Raw genomic sequence first — 21,213 nt, 5'->3', positions numbered from 1 at the left:
GGGGGGGGGGGGGGGGGGGGGGGGGTTGAAGGGGAAAGGAGGAGCATGAATCATGTAACCATGTTAAAAATGAATATTAATAAATGTTAAAAAAAATATAAAAAAAAAATAGCAAGACTGAAGTTAAGGAACTTCCCTCCTCAGATATAGGAAAACACCTTTGTCTAGTTCTTATAAAACCAAAAAGTTCCAAACTTACCTGTTCCAAGAGCTATTTTGAGTTTAAGCCAGTCTGTCTGCCCCTCAGGGTGGCACACAGGGCAAAAGAAGCAAAACCAGCATTTGTTCTACCCTGGACAATCCACTTGGCACCTTCTTACAACAATTTTCACTAGTCCCCTTTGCCCTACTGGTCCACAGGCTAAACATTTGCAGCTGCCTGTAACCAGCTCAGAAAACACAGAGATCCATTTGTAGTCACAGTCTGAAAGGTCATTCACCCCAGGGCTCCATTTCCCTTAAATAGTGAAGAAAGGGGTTGGGGTTGGGGTGGGGTGGGGTGGGGTGGGGAGAGAGAAGAGAAGCTGGCAGCTCAAGGGACTGAAAGCCAAGCCTAGAGATGGGAGGTCCTGGGTTTTAATCTAACTACAGATGCTTCTAAGCTATGTGACCCTGAGCAAGTCACATAACTCTCATTGCCTTGCCCTTACTTCTCTTCTGCCTTGGAATCAATATTTAGTAATGATTTCAAGGCAAAAGAATTTTAATTAGAAAATTAAAAAAAAAAAAAAAGAGCTACCATCCAGTCCTCTACAGCCTATTTCTCCAGACTACTCTTGAATTATTCCGTCTCACCCATGTACTTTAGATTCCAATCAGACAAAACTTGAACCATCAATAAAATGTCAAATTCTTTCTTGATACAGAGATTACCTTGTCTTTGTATCACTAGCCATAGCATAATGCTTTGGCATAATGGAATCCCCAAAAGCTCCTTCAAAATTTAGCTGAAATACTCCTTGCTACTTGAGGTCTTTTCTGATTGCCTCTCTTTTCCCCAAAATTGTTAGTGCTCTCCCCTTGCCTCCCATATTATGTTATATGTATCTTGTATCTATATATCTGGGTACACGTCATTGTCATGTCCTCCCTTTCCCCATTAAGAGTTTGCATCGCCAAAATGGATAATGGTCTTGGCACAAAGGAGGGGCTTAATAAATACTGAAATAAATATAAATATATAAAAATAAATATAAAAAATTAAAAATAAATAAACTGAATTCCAGGAGCAGAGAATTTGAGAGCAGCATGGACGGGTCCTCCAGCTGCCCAGCAAAGCCTTTCCATGACATGCCTAACCAGAGGTCACTACTTTCTGCTTGAAGACCTCTGCCAAGAAGGGGCAGGAATGTATGTATGGGGAGAGATAGATCCACCACCTTCCAAGGTGAAGCCCATTTCATTTCTAAATAGCTCTAATGGTTAGGAAATTGTTTCTTGACATTAAGCCTCAATTTCTCTCCTTTTCTCGTTTTGTTGGTTGCAACTTCTACTCATTGTCTGAGTCCAGAGAAAATCAGTCTCATTTGTCTTCTACATCAGAGGTCTTGGAGTACTTGGAGACAAAGTTATTCTCTAGGCTAATTATCCCTCAGGTTCCCTTCAAAGATCATTACATGGCATGATTTCAAGGCCTTTCACCATCCTGGTTGCCTTTCTCTGGATATTCTACAGCTTAAGTGTGATCTTTTTAAACTGTGGCACTCAGAACCCAATATAATATTCCTAGAGTGGTTTGAGTAGGGTGTGGTGCCAAGATCCCACCACTGCCCCTTCCCCAGGAGCTAGGGCTCTCTTACTCCTACCCAAGAGGACATGCTGACTCAGAGTGAGGCTGAAGTCCCCTGTGTCTCCTGTAAAACTGCTGTCAAATCACAGCCCTCTATCCTATTCTTGTGAAGATAAGTTTCTGAACCCCACTTAAGATTTGACAATTACTAAAATGACAGCAGGGGAGAGTAATGTTGGAGGGGATGTAGCAAAATTGGGACATTAATGCATTGCTGGTGGAGTTGTGAATTGATCCAACCATTCTGGATGGCAATTTGGAACTATGCCCAAAGAGCACTAAAAGAACGCCTGCCCTTTGATCCAGCCATTGTTGGGTTTGTACCCCAAAGAGATCATAGGGAAAAAGACCTGTACAAAAATATTTATAGCCACACTCTTTGTGGTGGCAAAAAACTGGAAAACAAGGGGAATGCCCTTCAATTGGGGAATGGCTGAACAAACTGTGGTATATGCGGGTGATGAAATACTATTGTGCTAAAAGGAATAATAAACTGGAGGAATTCCATGTGAACTGGAACGACCTCCAGGAATTGATACAGAGTGAAAGGAGCAGAGCCAGAAGAACATTGTACACAGAGACCAATACACTGTGGTAAAATAGAATGTAATGGACTTCTGTACTAGCAGCAATGCAATGACCCAGGACAATTCTGAGGGATTTATGGAAAAGAACACTACCCACACTCAGAGGAAGAACTACAGGAGAGGAAACTGAAGAAAAACAACTGCTTGAACACATGGGTTGATGTGGACGTGATTGGGCATGTAGCCTCGAAACGACCACCCTAGTACAACTATCAATAATGTGGAAATAGGTCTTGATTGATGACACATGTTAAAACCAGTGGAAATGCTCATCAGCTACTGGGGGAGGGGAGTGAAGGAGAGTGGAGGGGCAAGTAAGAACATGAATCATGTAACCATGGAAAATTTTTCAAAAAAAAAAAAAAAGATTTGACAATTAGCGCTACTGGATCTTCTCAGACAACAACTAATAAACGCATTTAGGAAACTGAACTGACCCCTAAGGGTCCCCGAAGAAATACCAAAGTCATGTTGGGAACTCTCCTGAAATACTTCTTTCTTGGCCTCACTAATGCTTTAGCTGGTTGTAAGCCTGCTTAATTGTTCAAGGCTCCACTCAGGTGAAGGATGACTGGCTGTGATTCCTCCAACGGCTCATCTCTCAGCATGTCCTTTGCACACTCATAGAATCTAGTGTATTTAGGTGCCTCTTTAGCTATAGAGCAAGGATTACATCTTAAGTCTCTCCTCCATTTCTCTTGTTTTCTATTTTGCATTAGTCCTCCATCAGTATCTGTGTCCCACTTAGACTGGGAGCCCCTTGAGAGCAAACTATGTTTTTACTTCTGTAAATTACTCCCCTAGCATTGAACATAGCCTACTGGTATACAGTAGCTGTTTGATAAATATTTGCTGAATTGCAAATGCTCTTTCCCTTCCTCAGGTCTTAGGGGTAAGCATCCTATTTTGGCTTTAAAGATTGTCAGGGCAACTAGGAGGTTCAGTGGCTAAGGAGCCAGGCCTGGAGACCGGAGGTTCTGGGTTCAAATCCGGCCTCAGATACTTCTCAGCTGTATGACCCTGGGCAAGTCACTTAACCCTAACTATCCAGGCCTTATCACTCTTCTGCCTGGGAACTGATACTTGGTATCGATCCTAACAGAAGGTAAGGGTTTAAAAAAAAAAGATTAGCAAGAGGAATGCCTCTAGAACTGAGCTGATTTAATCTCCTTTAGAATAAGAACTGCAATCTTTCCCAAGGGGAGAGCACAATGCATCTTCCTCAACAGAAAGAGCTCCTGGGGATCAGGGCAAGTTTGACTCACTTGGCTATCTCTATGCTATAGCTTCCCAGAAGTGTAGATGGAAGAATTGCCTGGCCTCGAAGCAATAGCTCACACAGACCTTAATCATTCACTGCCTTTTCAAAACACTATTTACAAGTCAGTGCATGCTGGCCCGATGAGATCACTAAAGGGATTGTCCAGGAAGTAACTGAGCCAGTTCAAGGAGGCAGCAGCCCAGTCATCAGCAACAAAGGACCAGCCTAGAGAAATGTAGAAGCCTCACATTATACTCCCTGGGTCTTAAAAGTTAAGAACAAAATGGATACAGGAAAGAATTTCTTCTATTTCTTCAATGAGAAGATGCTAGTTTTCCCTCCCCCATAACAATATACAAGGCCAGCTCAACAAAACATAGCCAGGTCTGCAGCGGTTAAATTAGAAGTTTTGTATTCAAATTAGCAGCCACCCAAATGTTAGGGATTGCCTAGTATTATTTAGTCAAGGAAGTCTGCTCTAATTTATAATTATAGAATCTAGTTCCTGCTAAATGTCACTACATAATGCTGGGCTAAAAAAACAACAAGAAACAAAACCCCCAAACCCTTGGCTACATAGGTTTTCTAGGTGATAACTTCTGCATTCATCAAAGAGCAAACCACCTGCTCCTGGGGAAAAAGAAAGGAAGTAGCCAATTTTGGTATCAGCTCATGCTGCCCTTAGATTCTGCTTGTTCAGAAGACAAGGGAAATGTGAGGCCAGGCTTGCTAAATTTACTTTGGATTTAGAAGCCAGGAATATCTATAAGTGCTTTCAAGTAATTAAATGTTTCCATCCATCAATTTTATGCACCCAGTTCAAGGGCAGGGTGAATGGAAAAGTGACGGTCAGAAAGCTATGTACTATGGAACTCTTCCCCAAACCTAACATTAAAAAAAAACCTAGGATATTCATCCCTCTTTGGGAAAGAGTCCTTTCCTTCCTAATTCTCCATGAAAGGAGGGTCCTATGGAGGCATTAGGAGCACACTTAGAGGGTCCCCCCAGCTCCCTTACTGAGGAAAACTGGAGAATGGAAGTAGAAACCTCTTAATACAGAAATGGTAAAAGGACAGCAAGAGGGATTAAGATGATGAGGATGGGTAAGGACATAGTTCTTGAGTCTGGCCCTCAACTTATGCTGCAGAAGGATCAGAGTGGGGGCTGTGTATGAGTGGCATTTCACGATTATTAAGAAAGGAACAAAGTTTTAGGGTTTTGGAGAGGTGCAAGGGCCTGAAGAAAATGAGGCATTTTTTATGATGGGCCTGGGTAAACTGTAATACAATGAGAAAACTGGTTTGTTTTCACTTCTATTCTTGTACAATTCTCACTCAAGTCCTTGGGCATGACAGTCTGTCTAAAAGTTAGGAGGAACTGAATTGGAGAGCAAGGAAAAGAAGAGATAATCCATCTCCAGTCAGTGTCAGATACTTCTTTCCACTATCAGGAGTGAGTGGGCACACTAGCATGTCACATATCCAGATGGAGTATGACATCACGGTCTTATTCCATCTAACATTATTAATTAGTTCTGGACAAATAAAGTTAGGGAGGAAGAGCAGAATAAATTCCATGGGAAAAATGTTACAAAGAGGTGGCTGGCCAAATAAGGTTACATTAGAGTTTGGTTTTATTGTGAAATGACAATGATTTGGGAGACCCTTGAGGGATACATGTCTATGCTCCAATTAAATTTTTTTTTAAGTTCATATTTTTCTGTAAGATAATCATTGAAAATGATATGCCCACAATAAAACTTTTAAAATGCCAATGTTGCTCTGGATTTCCTGAGCTCTGGCATAAGGAAAGGCTATGTTTGTTTAGGCAGCAACGACTATGCTATTTTGGAATTGAAATGGATGCTAACCACAGGACAAGGTGAAAAAGGGAGTGACTGACTAGCAAATGCTTTTGATCCTCCAGGGTTCTCAGATGCCACAGAACTACTTCATTAGTGTTTTCCATTGCTTGGCATGGTGCAAAACAGGTGGGTGAACACTGGGTCAAGAGAAAAAGAGATCCCCAGAAATTGCATGGGAGGAAGGTAAATAGGAGATAAAAATAACCTCAAGACTCTCAAGCTTATTGAGCTGCCTAAGCATTAAGTTTATGAAAAGCAGCCCTCAAAGTGCTTTCCTGTCACTTCTAAGGTTTAAGGTTTAATGAGCAGCAGCAGGTCCCCAGCAGACAACATTCGGGGACTGGTTGTATTAGGTAGACTTTGTGGACAAAGCCCTGGGGGGCTACAAAGATGAGGGCTTCGGGGAACAGCCTGTTTAGCAGGAGTATGTCAACAGACAGCCTATATCCATGTAGGTGAACCCATGGCATGCATGCCAGAGGGGGCTGCTCCCCTCCCCCTCTTCACACTCATCTGAGGACATTTCTCCCATCACCCCCCCCCTACCCAGCAGCCCAATGGGAGCACTTCCTCCCTCTCCTGTGTGCAGTAAGGCAGGGGGCTCACATGCAGTGTGAGGGTTGCAATTTGGGCACTCGGTCTTGAAAAGGTTTGCAATCACTGGCCCATACCATAAGCAGAATGGAGAAGAGAATGGAATGATTGAGGCCTAGTGAATGTGCTCCATAAGGTTGGCAGGAGCTCTTTTCCAATGGAGTTGGGAGGAAGGAAAGGAAGGGGAGCAGGGGGAGGGAAGGAGGGAGGTCTGTGGTCTTGTGAGCACAAACTCAGTGGCAGCAATCTAGTGCACAAGAACTGATGTCCTGTAATGGGAGGGAACAGGAAATGGCAGGGCTTTGAACTCTGATGGCCTGGAATTTACTGTAATAAGTTCAGAATCAGAAGAGGTCTACTGGCAGTCAGTTTAAAGGCCTGTCCAGTGATTTCAGGATTCCTATCTGTATGCTGCTTCAGATGTGTGTTATAACTACTTGACCCTAATTTCCCCTCATTCATCTCAGAGCTTCAGCTAATTTTTATTAACTGGCTGGCCCAAGGGATACTGTGCTTTCAGATCAGCTGTTTTCAAACAGGCCTGGTAATCTCCCTGAAATGGGCAAGACTGCAGCTGAGCAGGGCAGTTCAGCAAAATGTTTTTAAACCACATGAATGAGCCCATGCAATTCTAAGAGCATTTGTGTTTGTTTTAGACAATTTTCCATCACCCAAAAAATGGCTGGATGTATTTGTTCTAATTCTTCTTAGTTCTTGTTCTCTGGACTGCACAGGGCTTTCAATGACACCAAGTCATCTCAGAATGGCAGCCAGACAAAGAGACTATGAAAGACTGGGCTTTGAGTCGGGTATGTTCAAAGTGATTTAAACATGAAGTTGTTTGGCTTAATTATACTCATTTGTTTATATGGGAGGGCTGTGTTGGTGGGGATGGGGGTGGGGTTTGAATGGAAAGTAAATGATAGAAAAAAGAAAGAACAACAATAAAACGTTTTAAAAATGAAGTGATGACAAGCTTGGCCCCAGAAATGAGAAGATACTTCCCCTGCTCCTTGGCAGAGGTTAATAAGCATGGGTATAGAACCCATGGTATAGCATTTGCATGGTATAGCAGATATTTTTCTTCCTCTTTTTCCTTCTTTGTAAAACAATTTCTTTGTTATAAGGGAGGATTCTCTGAGAAGAGAAAAGAAGGATATGGGGACATATCTTGGTAATATGAAAACTAAAGATATCAATAAAAAGCTATTTTTGAAAAATAAAAGTGTTTATGCAAAGGTGTTAACTTGCTTCTAGGTAATGCTACTTCTTCATGTCTATTCCATCCAAGAACAATGATGCAGGGATGAGTGCTTGGAACATTTCAGTAATGCTTCCTACACCTTTCCCTTAGCTAGGCTCAATGTCAACGATGTGTTCCTGGCAGGATGCTTTTGAAAATGACCAAAATGAAAAATGGCCAATTGGCCCAGAGTTCATAGAGAAGATCACTGATCATTAGAGCAGGAAGAAAGCTTAGAGACTATCTGGTCTAGAGGGTTCTTAAACTGAGGTCTATGAACCTTTTTTTTCCCCCCAATTCTGATAACTATATTTCAATATGGATTTATTTCTTTTGTAATTCTTTTTCTTCTGGAAAAGAAACCATAGGATTCACCAGGCTACCAGAAGGGTCCATAACAGAAGCCTTGATCTAGTTTGACTCCATTTTATAGATAAAGAAACCAGGGCCCCCAGGTCTGTTGTTTTGTCTCTAGCTCCAGCTAGAAAAACTTGCCCTTCTGTCTTGGAGTTGTTACTAAGATAGAAAGTGAGGTTTAAAAAAAGTACACATTTTTTAATGCTGCTGCTTCTTGTATGACTTTGAACAATTACTTTATTTCTGTGATCCTCAGCTGCTTCTACTGTAAAATGGGGGATGGGGTGGTGGTAGATCAAATGACCTTTAGGTAACCTTCTAGTGCTAAATCCTATAATAATAAAGCCACTTCTCTGCTCCCACATTCCCTTATCTGTGAAATGAGAGGGGTTTGCCAAGCAAAGCCCAGCTCTAAGTCATGGGGAACCCAGGATTCTGTGTTGTGTTGGTTTTTTTTAAGTGTAAACCCATACTTTCTTTCTGTCTTAGAACTGAGTATAATGAGTATCTGTTCCAAAGTACAAGAATGGTAAAGGCTAGGCATGGGGATTAAGTGACTGACCAGGGTCACACAGCTAGGAAGTGTCTGAAGCCAGATTTGAATCCAGAACCTCCTGTCCCTAGGCCTGGCTATCCATTGAGTCACTTAGCAGCCCCCTGTAAAACACTTTTCAACAGGAGGAGCCATCAAGAGCCACCATAGCTAGAACAAAGAGAAATCCAGTTTGTCAGGCCTACTCTTAGCTGTTTTAACTTTTGGTCAAGCCAAGCCTCTGTCTCCATTGTAGATCTCCACCTAGACCTTCCTTTCCTGAGCCATGCCACCTGTGGAAAACAGAATTCACTCACCCCTCCCCCTATTTTGTTCCAGTAGGGCTTCCAGCCTTCTGCTTTGCTTCTTCCAGGCAGCTCATGTGCCTATTAATAGTGGCCTTCTGAAGCTCTATACCTGATGCTCAAGGAGTACTTTGAATGATGAGACTCCCAGGCACTGGGGCAGGCTGGCCCTCAGAGAGGAGAGGACCAGTTCTGGGAACAGTATTCTCCAAAGCTTGTAGATCTTGGGATGCTCCCCTGAACTGTGCCGTTAGTAAAGGTACTAACTACATGATGTGGGGTTAGAAGAGTGGAGGGCCTGGACTTGAGTCTCTGTCTTTGATACACAAAAGCTGGGCAAGTCTAAAGTGAGTCTCCATTTCTTCATCTCTAAAAAGGGGTAAAACCTATGCACTCCTGACCTCATAGAGCTAATATTTAGAAAGCACTTTTATACCTTGAGAGGAGAAAGATGAGCCTGTTCAGCTTGGGGAAGAGGGTCATGAAGCCTTCATTCCTCTTGGCCCAAGAGATTAAACAGTAAGAAAGCCCATTAGCTGGTGCAGGGACTGACCCATTCTTGTCTTTGTATCTCGAGCTGCACAGTACCTAACACTTAGCAGACACTCTAAAGTTGGTTAATGAGAACTGTTTTTTTGCGAATTTAATATAAATTGTACTTCTTATTCGGTTTGAAAACCCATTTTAGTTGGTATCAGCCCACCCTTTGACTGGCTGAGCATTCGTACTATGGAAGGATGCCAGAGGCCTTGTGACTCCCAGAGGAGACTGGCCTCTAGTCCCATGTGACTCCTGGCATCCGGAAGCCTGGATCTGATCCAGACTGAGGTTAAAATCAGAGACGCAGGAGTGATGTCGATGGCTTTAACAGAGGGGACTGAGGAAGTGACAGGGCTCTTTTTGGGCTTTTTGGCTCTTGGCGCTCTTGGGCTAGAGACTTGCTAGTACAGTCACCTTTTGGCTAGTGTATGGAGACAAATGTGGCAAACTGATATTATTTAGGAGAGGTCAAGTGATCATGGGATTCACTCTCTCTCTAATAAATAATTGTAAAAAATATACTATCTCCAGAGAATTTTAATCGTAACACTTTCTAAATCTGAAGATGGAGGAAGAGGTTTAAAAAAAAAAAAAGAAGAAGAAGAAGAACCCTTTTTTAGGATTCCCCATGAGGTCTGGACAGATTAGAGCCTTCCCTTCCTGTATTATAGAATAAGCCACTGACAGCCAAGGAAGACAGAAAGCAGAGTAGGGATAAAGTCTGGTCAAATCCAAGGGTTACTAATGTGGCAGCCTGACAACCACCCAGGAGGCTTTAAAGATCTTTCATAAACCTGTGGATGTGCTAGCAAAGGTCAGCACAAATAAAAACAAAGATGAGCCTATGAGGTCTGCTTTCCAAACTGAAAGAAAATAAGACTCCAGTTTTTTGGGAAAAACTGACAGAGCTGATCACCAGAACTGTAAAGCTGTGGCAAAAAGAGACCTCTTACAATGACAAAACATGGGAGCCGAATAGGGTCTTGGTTATCACCTAGTTCAACTCTATCATTTCACAAATGAGGAAATGTGCCTCACCCAAGTACTGCAGAGGCAGGACTAGGAACCAGGCCTTTTGGTATCTTTCCATTACACCATGCTGGGTCTTCTGAGTAATGGCAAACCAATGGAATGGAACTGAACCGCTGGGTCATAGTGTTCAAGAGGAAACTCTTAAAACCTTAAAGAAGAAACATTCTAGCCTCCTTACTATTCCGGCTCCATTAGCCTTGCATGTGAGATGAATAGAGTTGAAAATGTAGCCTGGAGAGACCTTGGAGGCCAGGCATATCTTCAAAGATGAACTTTTTGTTCCTATTTTAGATAATCAAGTGGATTTTAGAGCAGAAAGAGCCATGACATATCATTTAGTCCAACTTGAGGGGAGCAAGCAGACCCCCTGGCCCCAAGTCACAGAGCTAGGGTGATTGTAGACAATCAGCATATCTTAGAAAGAAGAAACATCAGGACACCATGGAGAAGAAAAACTCCTTTGATACCTAAGAAACCTACTCTGCCCAAGAGAGGAGAAGCCTAGCACAGACTCACTCATTAAGACAATTATAGAATTCATATATAGAATGGAGTATATTGGAAAATGTTCCTCTGCAGAGCTAAATGGCATGCTACTGTGCTGGAGGTGTTTGGGGATTAAATATGGACGAGCTCCAGCAGAACCAAAGCAGCTTCTCTGTCAAAGGATACAGGTTTCCTGCCTTTTCTACTAGAGGATCACCGTCTCAATCTAAGCCAGAGAAATATGACAACAACTACTTCTCATTTTGGGAGGCATTTAGAGCTTCTAACACTTTCCCTTTACCATAATAATGTGGGGTAGACAGTGCAAATGCTATCATCTTTATCTTCTAGAGAAGGAAATAAGAGAGGTAAGTGACCTGCCTTCCCATAGTACCTAGTAAAGCTAGCTCTCAACATTCCTACTGCCATATCATGATGCTACTACTCTATCTGAGAGGGCAAAAAAAGTCTAACACGGACCCATTAAAAAAGTTAAATACCCAAGAAAGTATGGAGAGCATTCAGGGCCAGCATCCCTGGGAATGTAATGCCCCTGGGTCAACTGTGGGGAAAGAGTAAAGCCTCTGGGAACCAACAGACCCCCAGGCCCCTGCTAACCAGGCAGGCAGGGGAGGGAAATCTGTGGCAGTGTTAGTACAGTGAGTCACACTTCAGTTATGACCCTGTTGGCTGCCACTGTGTTTTTTCCTTTTCTAGGAACTTGGTATGCAACACTTCAAAAAAGAGGAGGGAGAAAGGGAGTGAAGAAAGGGAGGGAGGGAGAAAGGAAGAAAGAGGGGAAAGAAGGAAACTGAAGTAGGGGGAAGAGAGACAGAGACAAGGGGAAGGAGGGAGGGAGGGAGGGAGAGAGAAAGATAGAGAAAAGAAGGGGAGGAGAGGAAGAGACTGAAGTAGGGGAGAAAGAGGGAAGAGGAGAGGGAAAAGAAAATGAGAGAAGAGAAAGTGGGGTAGAGGAAGAAGAGGAGTAAGAGGGAGACTAAAGTAAGGAAGAGAGAAAAAGAGAGGAGAGGGGGGAAGAGAAAGAGCTGCACCAAACCTCATGTAACCCCAATGATGACAATCATTTCACTTTTTCCAAAGAAGGGGAGAACATAACCACTGTCATCATGTGCTTCTGGTAAAAAGTTCTCTTTTTCATTTTTCTTATACCAGGAGAGCTCCTGCCTCTTTTTACTGGCAAACTCCAATCAAAGTCCTTAGTGTATTGATTCCCTTCTTAAGGCTGGGAGCAGAAGCAAATTAACCAAGGGAAAAGCATGGAGAAAAAAAAAATCTGCTTCAAGGTAGATAAAAAGGGGACTTTGAGAACTGATGAAGGCTTAGCCAGGAGACAAGGGTAGCTGAATTGGAAATTATAAGAGCAGTGGAGAGTGCCCAGCTTTTTTGAAGCAGCATTTGGGCCCCTAGACACAGGTCTCTGTTGGGTTTTCAGTTCCAGGGGACTATTTGCAGCAGTGACAGAGAGAAGCTGCTGACTAGTAGAATAGGGTACCAAGTCACTGACAGAAATAGTCATTAGACCATTTATTACTGAGTCATGCAAACCCCATATATAGAATATCACAATGAGAACCATCAATGTGTTTTTCTTTTCTTTTGAAAATAAAAGCTTTATTTAGTGTCCTTTGATCAATGTGGCTTCTGTGCCTGAAGTCCCCCTGTAAGGCCTAGCAGTATGCTTTATTTACTGTCAGTTTTCACAACTCAGAATTGTTGGAAGAAACTTTAGAGCCATAAAGGGCCAAAGACACAACTCTGATTAGGTCAGAACTCAGATTTTCCAACTTCAATTCAGGGTTTTCTCTTAAAACAGGCTACCTCTGAGTTCTAAGCCATAGCCTTTCAATTTCAAATAACCCAAATCTCAGCTGAATAAGCCATATACCTTTTTCCTGAGAACCTGATGAGCATCATCTTTAAGAGCTTAAGAGGAAGGGGCAACTGGGTGGTTTAATGAATTGAGTCAAGATGAGAGAAGGGAGGTGCTGAATTCAAATCTGACTGTAGACACTTCCTAGCTGTGTGACCTTGGGCAAGTCACAATGCCCCGTGATGGGCAAACTATGTTTGGCCTTTGGGCCAGCTGCGGCTGCTAGACATATTCCTAATCCGACGAATACAATGCACAGCATTGATTCTGAGATGGAAGGTAAAGATTAAAAAAAAAAATTTTTTTAAGAGCCTAAGAGGATCCCCCCACTAAGCGCTGGGACTTCCTCTGACTCTACACCGGCCCCAAGTCTAGAGTTTACTCCAAATTCAGAAAGGGCTAACCAAATAAAGAGAAGTGAGTCTATCTACACCAAGGAGCATACACATGCACATGTGGTTGTATTCCAATGATGTCTTAGTGTTTAACCACTTTCTTTCAAAGTAGGAGGACTTGCAAATATCAACAATATGGAAATAGGTCTTGATCAATGACACATGTAAAACTCAGTGGAATTGTGCATTGGCTATGGGAGATCGTGGGAGATGGGGAGAGAAAGAGCATGAATCATTCATGTAAATCATGGAAAATTTTACTTAATTAATCAATAAAATTAAATTAAATTAAAAAACAAAAAACAAAGTATGAGGACTAACACTTATTGAAAATGTCATTTCAGTAGTGCAGTGGAAAACAGTGCTGAGTCTGGAGTTAGGAAGACTTGAGTTCAAATCTAGCCTCCGACACTAGTTATTTGTCTTAGGCAAATCATTTGACCCCCTCCTTGCCTCAGTGTCATCATTTATAAAATTGGGAGAGCAGCACCTACTTCATGGGATTGTTGGGAGGATCAAGTAAAATAGTATTTGTAATTCGCTGTAGTTGGCACACTGTAAGTGCTTGTTCCCTTCCCTCTCTTCTCTTCCTCATGCAATCTCATTGTTAACTGGAGGTCAAGACAGCCTTGTGATTCACCTCTCTTGCTTCTGAAGAGCTTCCTGTTCCTTAAGATAGGGTCAGAGTATGAGGCTATCAAACTTGCCACAGAATATGGACTATTTTGATGTAGCCAGGACTGCCACTGACCTCCTCAGGCATCATCCCTTCTTTTAAGGTCTTAGAGCAACATTTCTCGGGGGAATGGCCTTTGGGTTTGAAGGCCAGGACAATCTGTTTTCCTTGTGAGATTAACAGCAATGGGAGATAAAGGAATCTAACTCTTGGCATTTTCATGGTATTTTTTTTTAAAGTCTCTGTACTCCTAAGATCACAGATCTGTGACTGAGGAGAGAACCTTTAAGGAAAATTCCTCCTCTAACCCACCATGGTGATAAGCCCTTCTACATTCAGGCTGTTTACCAGATAGCCTCATCCACTTAGCCTGTATCTCAGTCTTTCTGACTTTGGTGGGACATGGTTGGGAAAAGGGCAACAGTTTCAAAAAACAACTGAGAAGTTCATTCATTCCTTGACAGGAAGTGTGGGTATATATAAATACACAGAGCTACCCCGGTTTGGGGAGAATAAAAGGGCCCTGGCTGACACACTCAGGGCAATAGATTTCCTGAATTGGAGGTTCTTAGAGAAAAGAGAAGCTACAGCGTCACTGAAAGTTGTTTCAAATTAGTGGCAGCTAAAAGAAATGAAGGCTGCCCACAGCTGGGAGGAACCACAAAGCCCAACTTGTCCCTGCAGAGGAAATATCTTTCCTTTAATATCCCTAACAAGTTATCCCTCAGACTCCTTCTTTAAAGTCCTCCAGTGAGATTCACTCACTACCTACTGTAACAGCTGACTTCACTTTGGGGCAGGTTACTAGAAGTTTTCCATTTTATCTGAAACCTGCTTCTTTGCAATTGCATTGCACTCTGGGGCCAAGGGAAACAACAGCTTTTTCACAGATCTCTCTTCAAACATCTGAAGGGTTAAGATGACATTTCACTAAGTTTTCTCTTTCCCACGCAAAACATCTCTTATTCCTTCAACAGGTATTTGTAATTACATGATTTCCAATCCTATTTCCAGATTTCCTGATCTAGATTTCCAAATCTACAAGGATCACCATTCTATGGATATGATGTGAGGAATGTCCGTATCTTTCAAAAAATGGAGGCCATCTTCTAGCTGTGGTCCAGTCAGAGCAAAGTGCATTAGCAATTTTGGCTACCATATCATATTTTGGATTTACCCCTCCTTCCCCCAAGTTTTTTTCACATAAACCATCACCTGACCAACCCCATACTGTATGCTTGGGCAGTTAAATTTCTGAACCCAAATGATTAGACTAGGACTTGACAATTAAAATTGTTAAATATGCACTGTTGTTGACAAAATTATTTAAGACCTGCCTCAGTCTCAGGGTTGTTGAAACAGGGAGAAAAAGGTAGCTTACCTTTTGTTTAGCACCATATTGCCAAGTTTCAGGTCTCTGTGCACAATATTTTTCTGAAAAACAACACATATTGAGAATATACGGATTTTAGATTTGGGTTAGACACTCAAAAAATTCAAGACTCAAAGGCCCTAAGGCCTGATCTCTAAAATGTTCCCTAAGAAGCTGACCACAGAGCATCTGCTCTAAAAGCTCTAATAATGGGAACTTATCCCTCAAATCAGAAATACCTTCCTCTTCAGTTCTTACTCTGCTGTACAACCCTCAGAGACGCCAAGATTTCTACAACTCTGTTAACTCATGTGGGAAAGAAATTGAATTTTAACACCAGAAATCTTCACTAAATCCCGCCCTACTCTCTCTTGCTTAGAGAGAAAGACTGCACCATACATTTCCATCACTGGTCCACCTATATGTAAAACATCTGATATTGTGGATGAAATTATATTGCCATCTGATTTATAAACAAGGAAACAAGACAGATGTGGACAGCTCTAGCTGAGAAGATAGTTTAGAGGTGGATCATGGAATCAGAATCATAAACCCTAACAAATTCTCTACAGTGACTCATCTGCTGGAACACTATGGATCTACTTCTTTTTAACTTGTGACAAATTGGCAAAGATTTCAGACTGATTTTTAATCTCATAATCAACTGAGTCCAACTGTCATGGACTCTTCTAGGCCATGCTCTGACCTGTTTTTAGGTTTGGACACTCTCAAACCTAGGAAATCTGTTGTGCTTAGATGCTACTATTTTTAACCTGGTTTATATTGCATTCCAATACTATCTTTCTTGAAGTTTCAGTTGCTGAGCCATCATCACTACTCAGGTGGATGAGAAGATAGAGGCAGGATTCACTGCAAGTATTTACTGATAAGGAAGCTAAGCTACTCCTCTAGCCTCATCTTTTAACTAGTACTTGAAAGGTGATAGACTCAGGGGGCAGCTAGGTGCTATCTAGATAGAATGCTAAGCCTGGAGTGGGGGCTAGGTTCAAATCTAGATGCAAATACTTCCTAACTGTGTGACCCAGGGGAAGTCACTTAACATAAGTGCCTAGGCCTTGCTGCTCTTCTGTTTTAGGACTGATCCTAGGACAGAAGGTGAGGGTTTTTCAAAACAAGTAATATACTCTCTGGTCTAGAGGAGAAATAAGAACAACATAGTTGGGTAGCTACTTGCCTTATGCAATGCTTCAACCACTCGGACCACATCATAGAATATCACTACTGTCTCTCTTTCACTAAGTCGCTTCTCCTTTATGACATAATGCTGGAGGTTGATCAGATCTGCAGTCTTGTCACTAAAGTCATGTGCACAAAGGCAGTCCAAGACTAGACAGATCCGTTTCTTCATTTTCTTGACCATCCGAGTTGATTCCACATCCTCAACAATTTCACAAGCTCGGTCCTAGGAGGAAAAGGAAACATGCGGATAGTGGTTTTGTGACAGCTGTTAGCACTGGAAGCTCCCATCTGGATTATAGCATATTAATGAACAAGAATGTCATTCAGAAGCCCACCCATGTACAAGGAAGTAAGAAAGAGAGGTTGAGAAGTAGCACATGATTGTGGAAATGAAACTAAATGATTATGGGGCCAGTCAACATTGCCTAACCTTTAATGTGCCAAGAGCTACACCCAGCAAACAAGTTCTAGTTCAAGTCACTGGCAGTCTCAGGACTGGCACTGTGAATCAGAGAAGTACATTCAAACCCTGCCAGATTCTATAGCTAAAGAAGTGCCCATATCCATAAATGGAAGGACTTAGATTTATGAACAAGAGCTCATGTTTCTATCAGAATCAAAAAAAGTTAATCCAGGGTCACATGCTTTTTTTTTTTTTAAATAAAACTTAACCTTCTATTTTAGAATCAATGCTGTATATTGGTCCCAAGGCAGAAGAGTGGTAAAGGAGAGGCAAAGGGTTAAGTGACTTGCCCAGGGTCACACAGCCAGGAAGTATCTGAGGCCAGATTTGAACCCAGGACCTCCCATTTCTTCTCACAAAGTGTGTTTTTAGTGGGAATTTGGCAGAGATAAGGGGTAGGGAGTGAAGAAAGCCTTAGGAGGAGATAGGTGTTCATTCTTCCTATTACATCATTCTTCAGCCATTTCTTCATTAGCCACCAGATGTTCTGCTTGGCTTCAACTCCATCCATATATCATCATGCATGCCCACCTCCAGCTCATCACCAGGAAATTCACCATCATGGAGATTGTATCAGCTTTGATCTCCGTACCTTCAAATGCTTCTGCCTCTCTGATTGGAAGGCTCCAGCAAAGGTAGGAGATTCCTTCAGTGAGGATGGGTCACACATTTCTTTTCTAAGGACAGTTTTTCTCTTTTACTTTAAAGGTGTAAGAGTCCCTTTAAAGACATGGATTTCTAATGAGCGCATTTACAAAAGAATTCCTAACTAGCCAACTGAACTTGAGTGACTTGTTTTCTGCTTCAATGATCAGAAGACCTGAATGGAGAATTCAACAAATGCCTAAAGGAGGTAGTTATTCATTGGGAAAGAATCTACTTCTGGTCATTCTGAAGCAATATGAAAACCCCCTAGCTTCTTGTTGTTTTACTATTTTTCTTACATTTCTCATGAGGTCAAGGCAACTTTGGAGAAAAGAACTCAATGCTGTCCCAAAAATCCTTGCGACTTTAAGGGACTTCCTGGCTTTTCCCCTTTGCCTGGAAAAGCCGCTTTTCAAAGAAATCACAACCATTTAAAATATACACTGTTTATGCGCTGGCTAGAGTTGATCATCTTGGCCAAGCCTACTGGGTCAGTCAGTAAACAATGTCCTCTGCATAACCTCTCTCAGGTCATAAGGAAGTTCTGATTCATTGGGGTGGCTCTGCATAGGAAATGTCATTGTGAGAAATGGTTTTCTGGGGAAGGGAATGGGATACAGGGAAAAAAATTAGGGTGATGTAAAAACAAAATACATTAATAAAAAAGTATTAAAAAAATAATATTAGGAGCTACTGGAAAGTGGAATGCCAGACCCAAGAAGTGGCAAGAGACTCACAGAACTGGCCAACCACCTGAATGCCACCCCACTTTGTGACATTTACCTGGAAGAGCCCGTGGTGGTGAACCACTCCATCCTGAGTGTGGAGAAGGGAAAGCAGAGAATACTCCGTGTGTAATAGCATCTTGCCTTGCCTTTCCTCTTGGGTCTCTAGCCCTTGTTCTCCCCTTTCTTCAAGAGTCAGAATCTTAGGGAAAAAGAAAAGAAAGCCTTGCTGTATCTGTTGTTCATAAAATAAAAGGTCTGGTAGGACTGTATTGCAGTATAGGAGAGATTTCACTTCTAATACACAAGGCAGACTGAAGAGGCTTTTCAGATGTGACCACTTTTTAATTTTATGTACATACAAATCTACTTAAACCAAGAGTTAGAGAGAATGGCAGGATGTGTGAACCTAATTGCTTCCAAGTAAAAACATAGTCACACTACTCATTTGAAAGCAACATTGGTGTCAAGCTACCTGGGTGGGCATAAAGGTCTTTCAAGAAAGCAGAAATCAGAAGTATTGAGGCCTTCTTTCCACCTACCTTTAGCTGATAGAAATCATCTGTCCCATCTTTCCTTGCCAAACACTGAACGATGCTGGGCACTGGTGAGTTACCTAATCGAGGACCTAAGGGCACAGAGCAAAACAGATGTGTTTGTATTTAAGGGGCCATACCCTAGCATAGGGGTTGGCAACCTTTTTGGCCGTGAGAGCCATAAACGCCACATTTTTTAAAATGTAATTTCGTGAGAGCCGTACAGTGCTCACAGTGAGCTCCTGTAACAAAAAAATTGACTTTATGGCTCCTGCAGAAAGAACCATATCTGGCCCTCAAAAGAGCCATACGTTGCCGACTCCTGTCCTAGCACATGGGATGTTGTTAAGATAATACATTTAGAGCTAACAGGGGCCTCCAATGCCAGCCAACCCAATTTGCATCTCAATCCAGTTCTCCTATTTAGACAGATGTAAAGGTCTACATTGAGTAAGTCTTTCCTATACACTGTGTTATTAACAAATAAAATCAAATTGCTAGGATCTTAGACTCTTCCTGAACAATAGCATGTCTACAAAAAGAGGCTTTTTACATACAAATGGGTGTCCTTTAACACCTTTTTCTTTGGGTCCAGTGCTGTGCAAGGGGGATCCCAGCTTCAAGTAGGTGTGGGACTAGATGATCCCCTTCTAGCTCTAAGAGTTTATGATTCGCTCTTGTACCAGGGTGAAGAAATTCCTCTGACAAGTTCACATGCTCAAGGGTGCCGGCAGTGTCATGCAATCCAGCATACACCTGAGCTCTGCCCCAGCACGTGAGGGCAGTTTCCTAAGACCTGCTTGCTCAATAAAGCTTAGCTCCTTTCTATAGGCAATTTGGACTTAATGTTTAGCACAGTGCTTGGCACAGAGTAGGTGCTTAATAAATGTTTGTTGACATGATGGCCAGCTTACTTAGAGGCTCAAAATAATCAAAGAATCACAAACTCTGAAACAAAAGCCCAGTCACCCAGACTGCTATTTCTATCATACTCTGGTTTCTTTGGATTCTGTAGGTATCTTTTCTTAAGTATACTGACACCACCAAGTGCTCTTATTATACTATCAGCCAAATTTTATAGTACTTGCAAGTTAGATCAATGACTTTCTAGAACTAAACATGCACTTTAGGGCACCACTCCACAGCAAATCTGGGGTCTCTCAGATGGGTTATGGTAAAAATAGGGCAAGTATATCTCTCATGTCCCAGCTGGACTCAGGTGGGTGAGGGAGGAGAGGAAGACAAGGAGGATTTTTAGGGAAAAGAGGAAAGCACAATTCCTCAAAGGAGAGTCTAAATCAGTGATGGGTAACCTTTTGAGCTTGGTGTGTCAAAATTTGCCAAAAAATGGAGCATAACTCAGGTGGTGTGTCACTTCAAGAAAAAAAACAATTTCACAATATTTATAGTTTAAATAATAAAATGTATAATTGTAATATATAGCTATATTTAATAAACCAAAATAGGTAAATTAATTAGGTAGAATTGTTATCTAGAGTGCACAGAGTGTCTACACTACACTACAACAAATGTTTCATCCTCGGCATGCGGCCCCAGACTTCTCTGTATGCAGCCACATGTCATCGAAAATGGCTATGTGTGTCAGTGCTGACATGAGTGTCATAGGTTTGCCATCACCCAGTCTAAATCAACAAATGCAAATTCTTTCCCCACCCCCTCACAGAGACACACACAAAGGCTACAGTTTCAAACATCTCCTAGTTTAATACTCCCTAATTCCCCAGAGAAATTAAAAACAAACAACCTTTAGTTTAATAAAGGAGCTGTGAAGATGATGTGAGGGAACTTCCAAGGCCTGAACAGTAGTTCCTTTTGGAACATTTCTGCTCTCTTGCTACTTCATCAGTGAGCACATGGACCAGGCTGAAAGCGGAGAAAGCAGGTGTACCTTACCTAAGATGAAAGGCCCGGCTCTCTTTGCATTATTCCCAGAAATGCTGCTCCCGAGAGCCTTCGCCCGAGCAGATGTCTCCCCAGCTCCTCTGTCTGACGCTCTCCGCTTCATCCTCAGCTCTGGAAGACAGAAAGAAATGATTCCCCCAACAACTCCTGGTTATCTATCCCCAGCCTTGGGGATAACACAAGCCTGGGCTTAGCACCTCCTCTTCCCCTTGTATAGGGGCAGTTCTCAATTACAAAAAGTGAAGGCTCTTTAATTACTGGATTAACTGGGGGTTAAAGATGCTGGCAAGTCAGAAGAGTAGAATTTGGCCCCCAGGTAGGAAAAGCTGCATCCACTAAATGAATACCAGGGATCTGATGTGCAAAAAGGAAGGACGAAAAACCAAAGCATTTTTGCAGATGCTGAAAGCAGCATGAGCCCAGAGCTTGGAGTCAGAAGACCTGAGCCCAAGACCTAGTGCCAACATTTACAAGTTGTATGTTGCTCATGGGTCACAACTCTCTGAGTCCCAGTTTCTTCCCTAAAACAAGGATCTTTGTACTTTCTACCTCTCTGAACTTTTTTTTAATTTTAATTTTGAATATTTTCCCTTAGTCACATATTTCATGTTTTTTCCCCTCTCCCCCAAACCCCTCTAACTCTCCTCTCTGAACTTTTTTGAAGAAAGCACCATATAAATGGCAAGTACTATATAAACTTGAGCTCTGATTATCATTGCTTTTAATAGCAATTTCAGCTTATAGCATGGGTCCTAACTCAAAAAGAGAGAGCCAATACCTATGGAACTTGCATCAAG

At 42.1% G+C, this 21,213-nt stretch overlaps 1 protein-coding gene across 1 annotated transcript in view; it reads right to left on the bottom strand.

Annotated features, from left to right (window-relative positions):
* Positions 1 to 20,519, bottom strand: part of STK40 (serine/threonine kinase 40) — a 34,514-nt gene extending 13,995 nt beyond the window's left edge. Inside the window, exons 1-5 of the mRNA XM_044668050.1 lie at positions 20,408 to 20,519; positions 18,500 to 18,585; positions 18,016 to 18,159; positions 16,120 to 16,347; positions 14,934 to 14,986 (exon numbers count right to left, since the gene is read on the bottom strand). Of these exons, the coding sequence (XP_044523985.1) occupies positions 14,934 to 14,986; positions 16,120 to 16,347; positions 18,016 to 18,159; positions 18,500 to 18,585; positions 20,408 to 20,519 (623 nt within the window). The remainder of the gene's footprint in view (positions 1 to 14,933; positions 14,987 to 16,119; positions 16,348 to 18,015; positions 18,160 to 18,499; positions 18,586 to 20,407) is intronic.
* Positions 20,520 to 21,213: the final 694 nt, after the last annotated feature.

The sequence above is a fragment of the Gracilinanus agilis genome, chromosome 3 (assembly GCF_016433145.1).
Source record: "Gracilinanus agilis isolate LMUSP501 chromosome 3, AgileGrace, whole genome shotgun sequence".
NCBI classification, from domain to species: domain Eukaryota; kingdom Metazoa; phylum Chordata; class Mammalia; order Didelphimorphia; family Didelphidae; genus Gracilinanus; species Gracilinanus agilis.
Note: the sequence above shows the minus strand (reverse complement) of the source record. Positions and strands in the feature narration are given on the sequence as shown.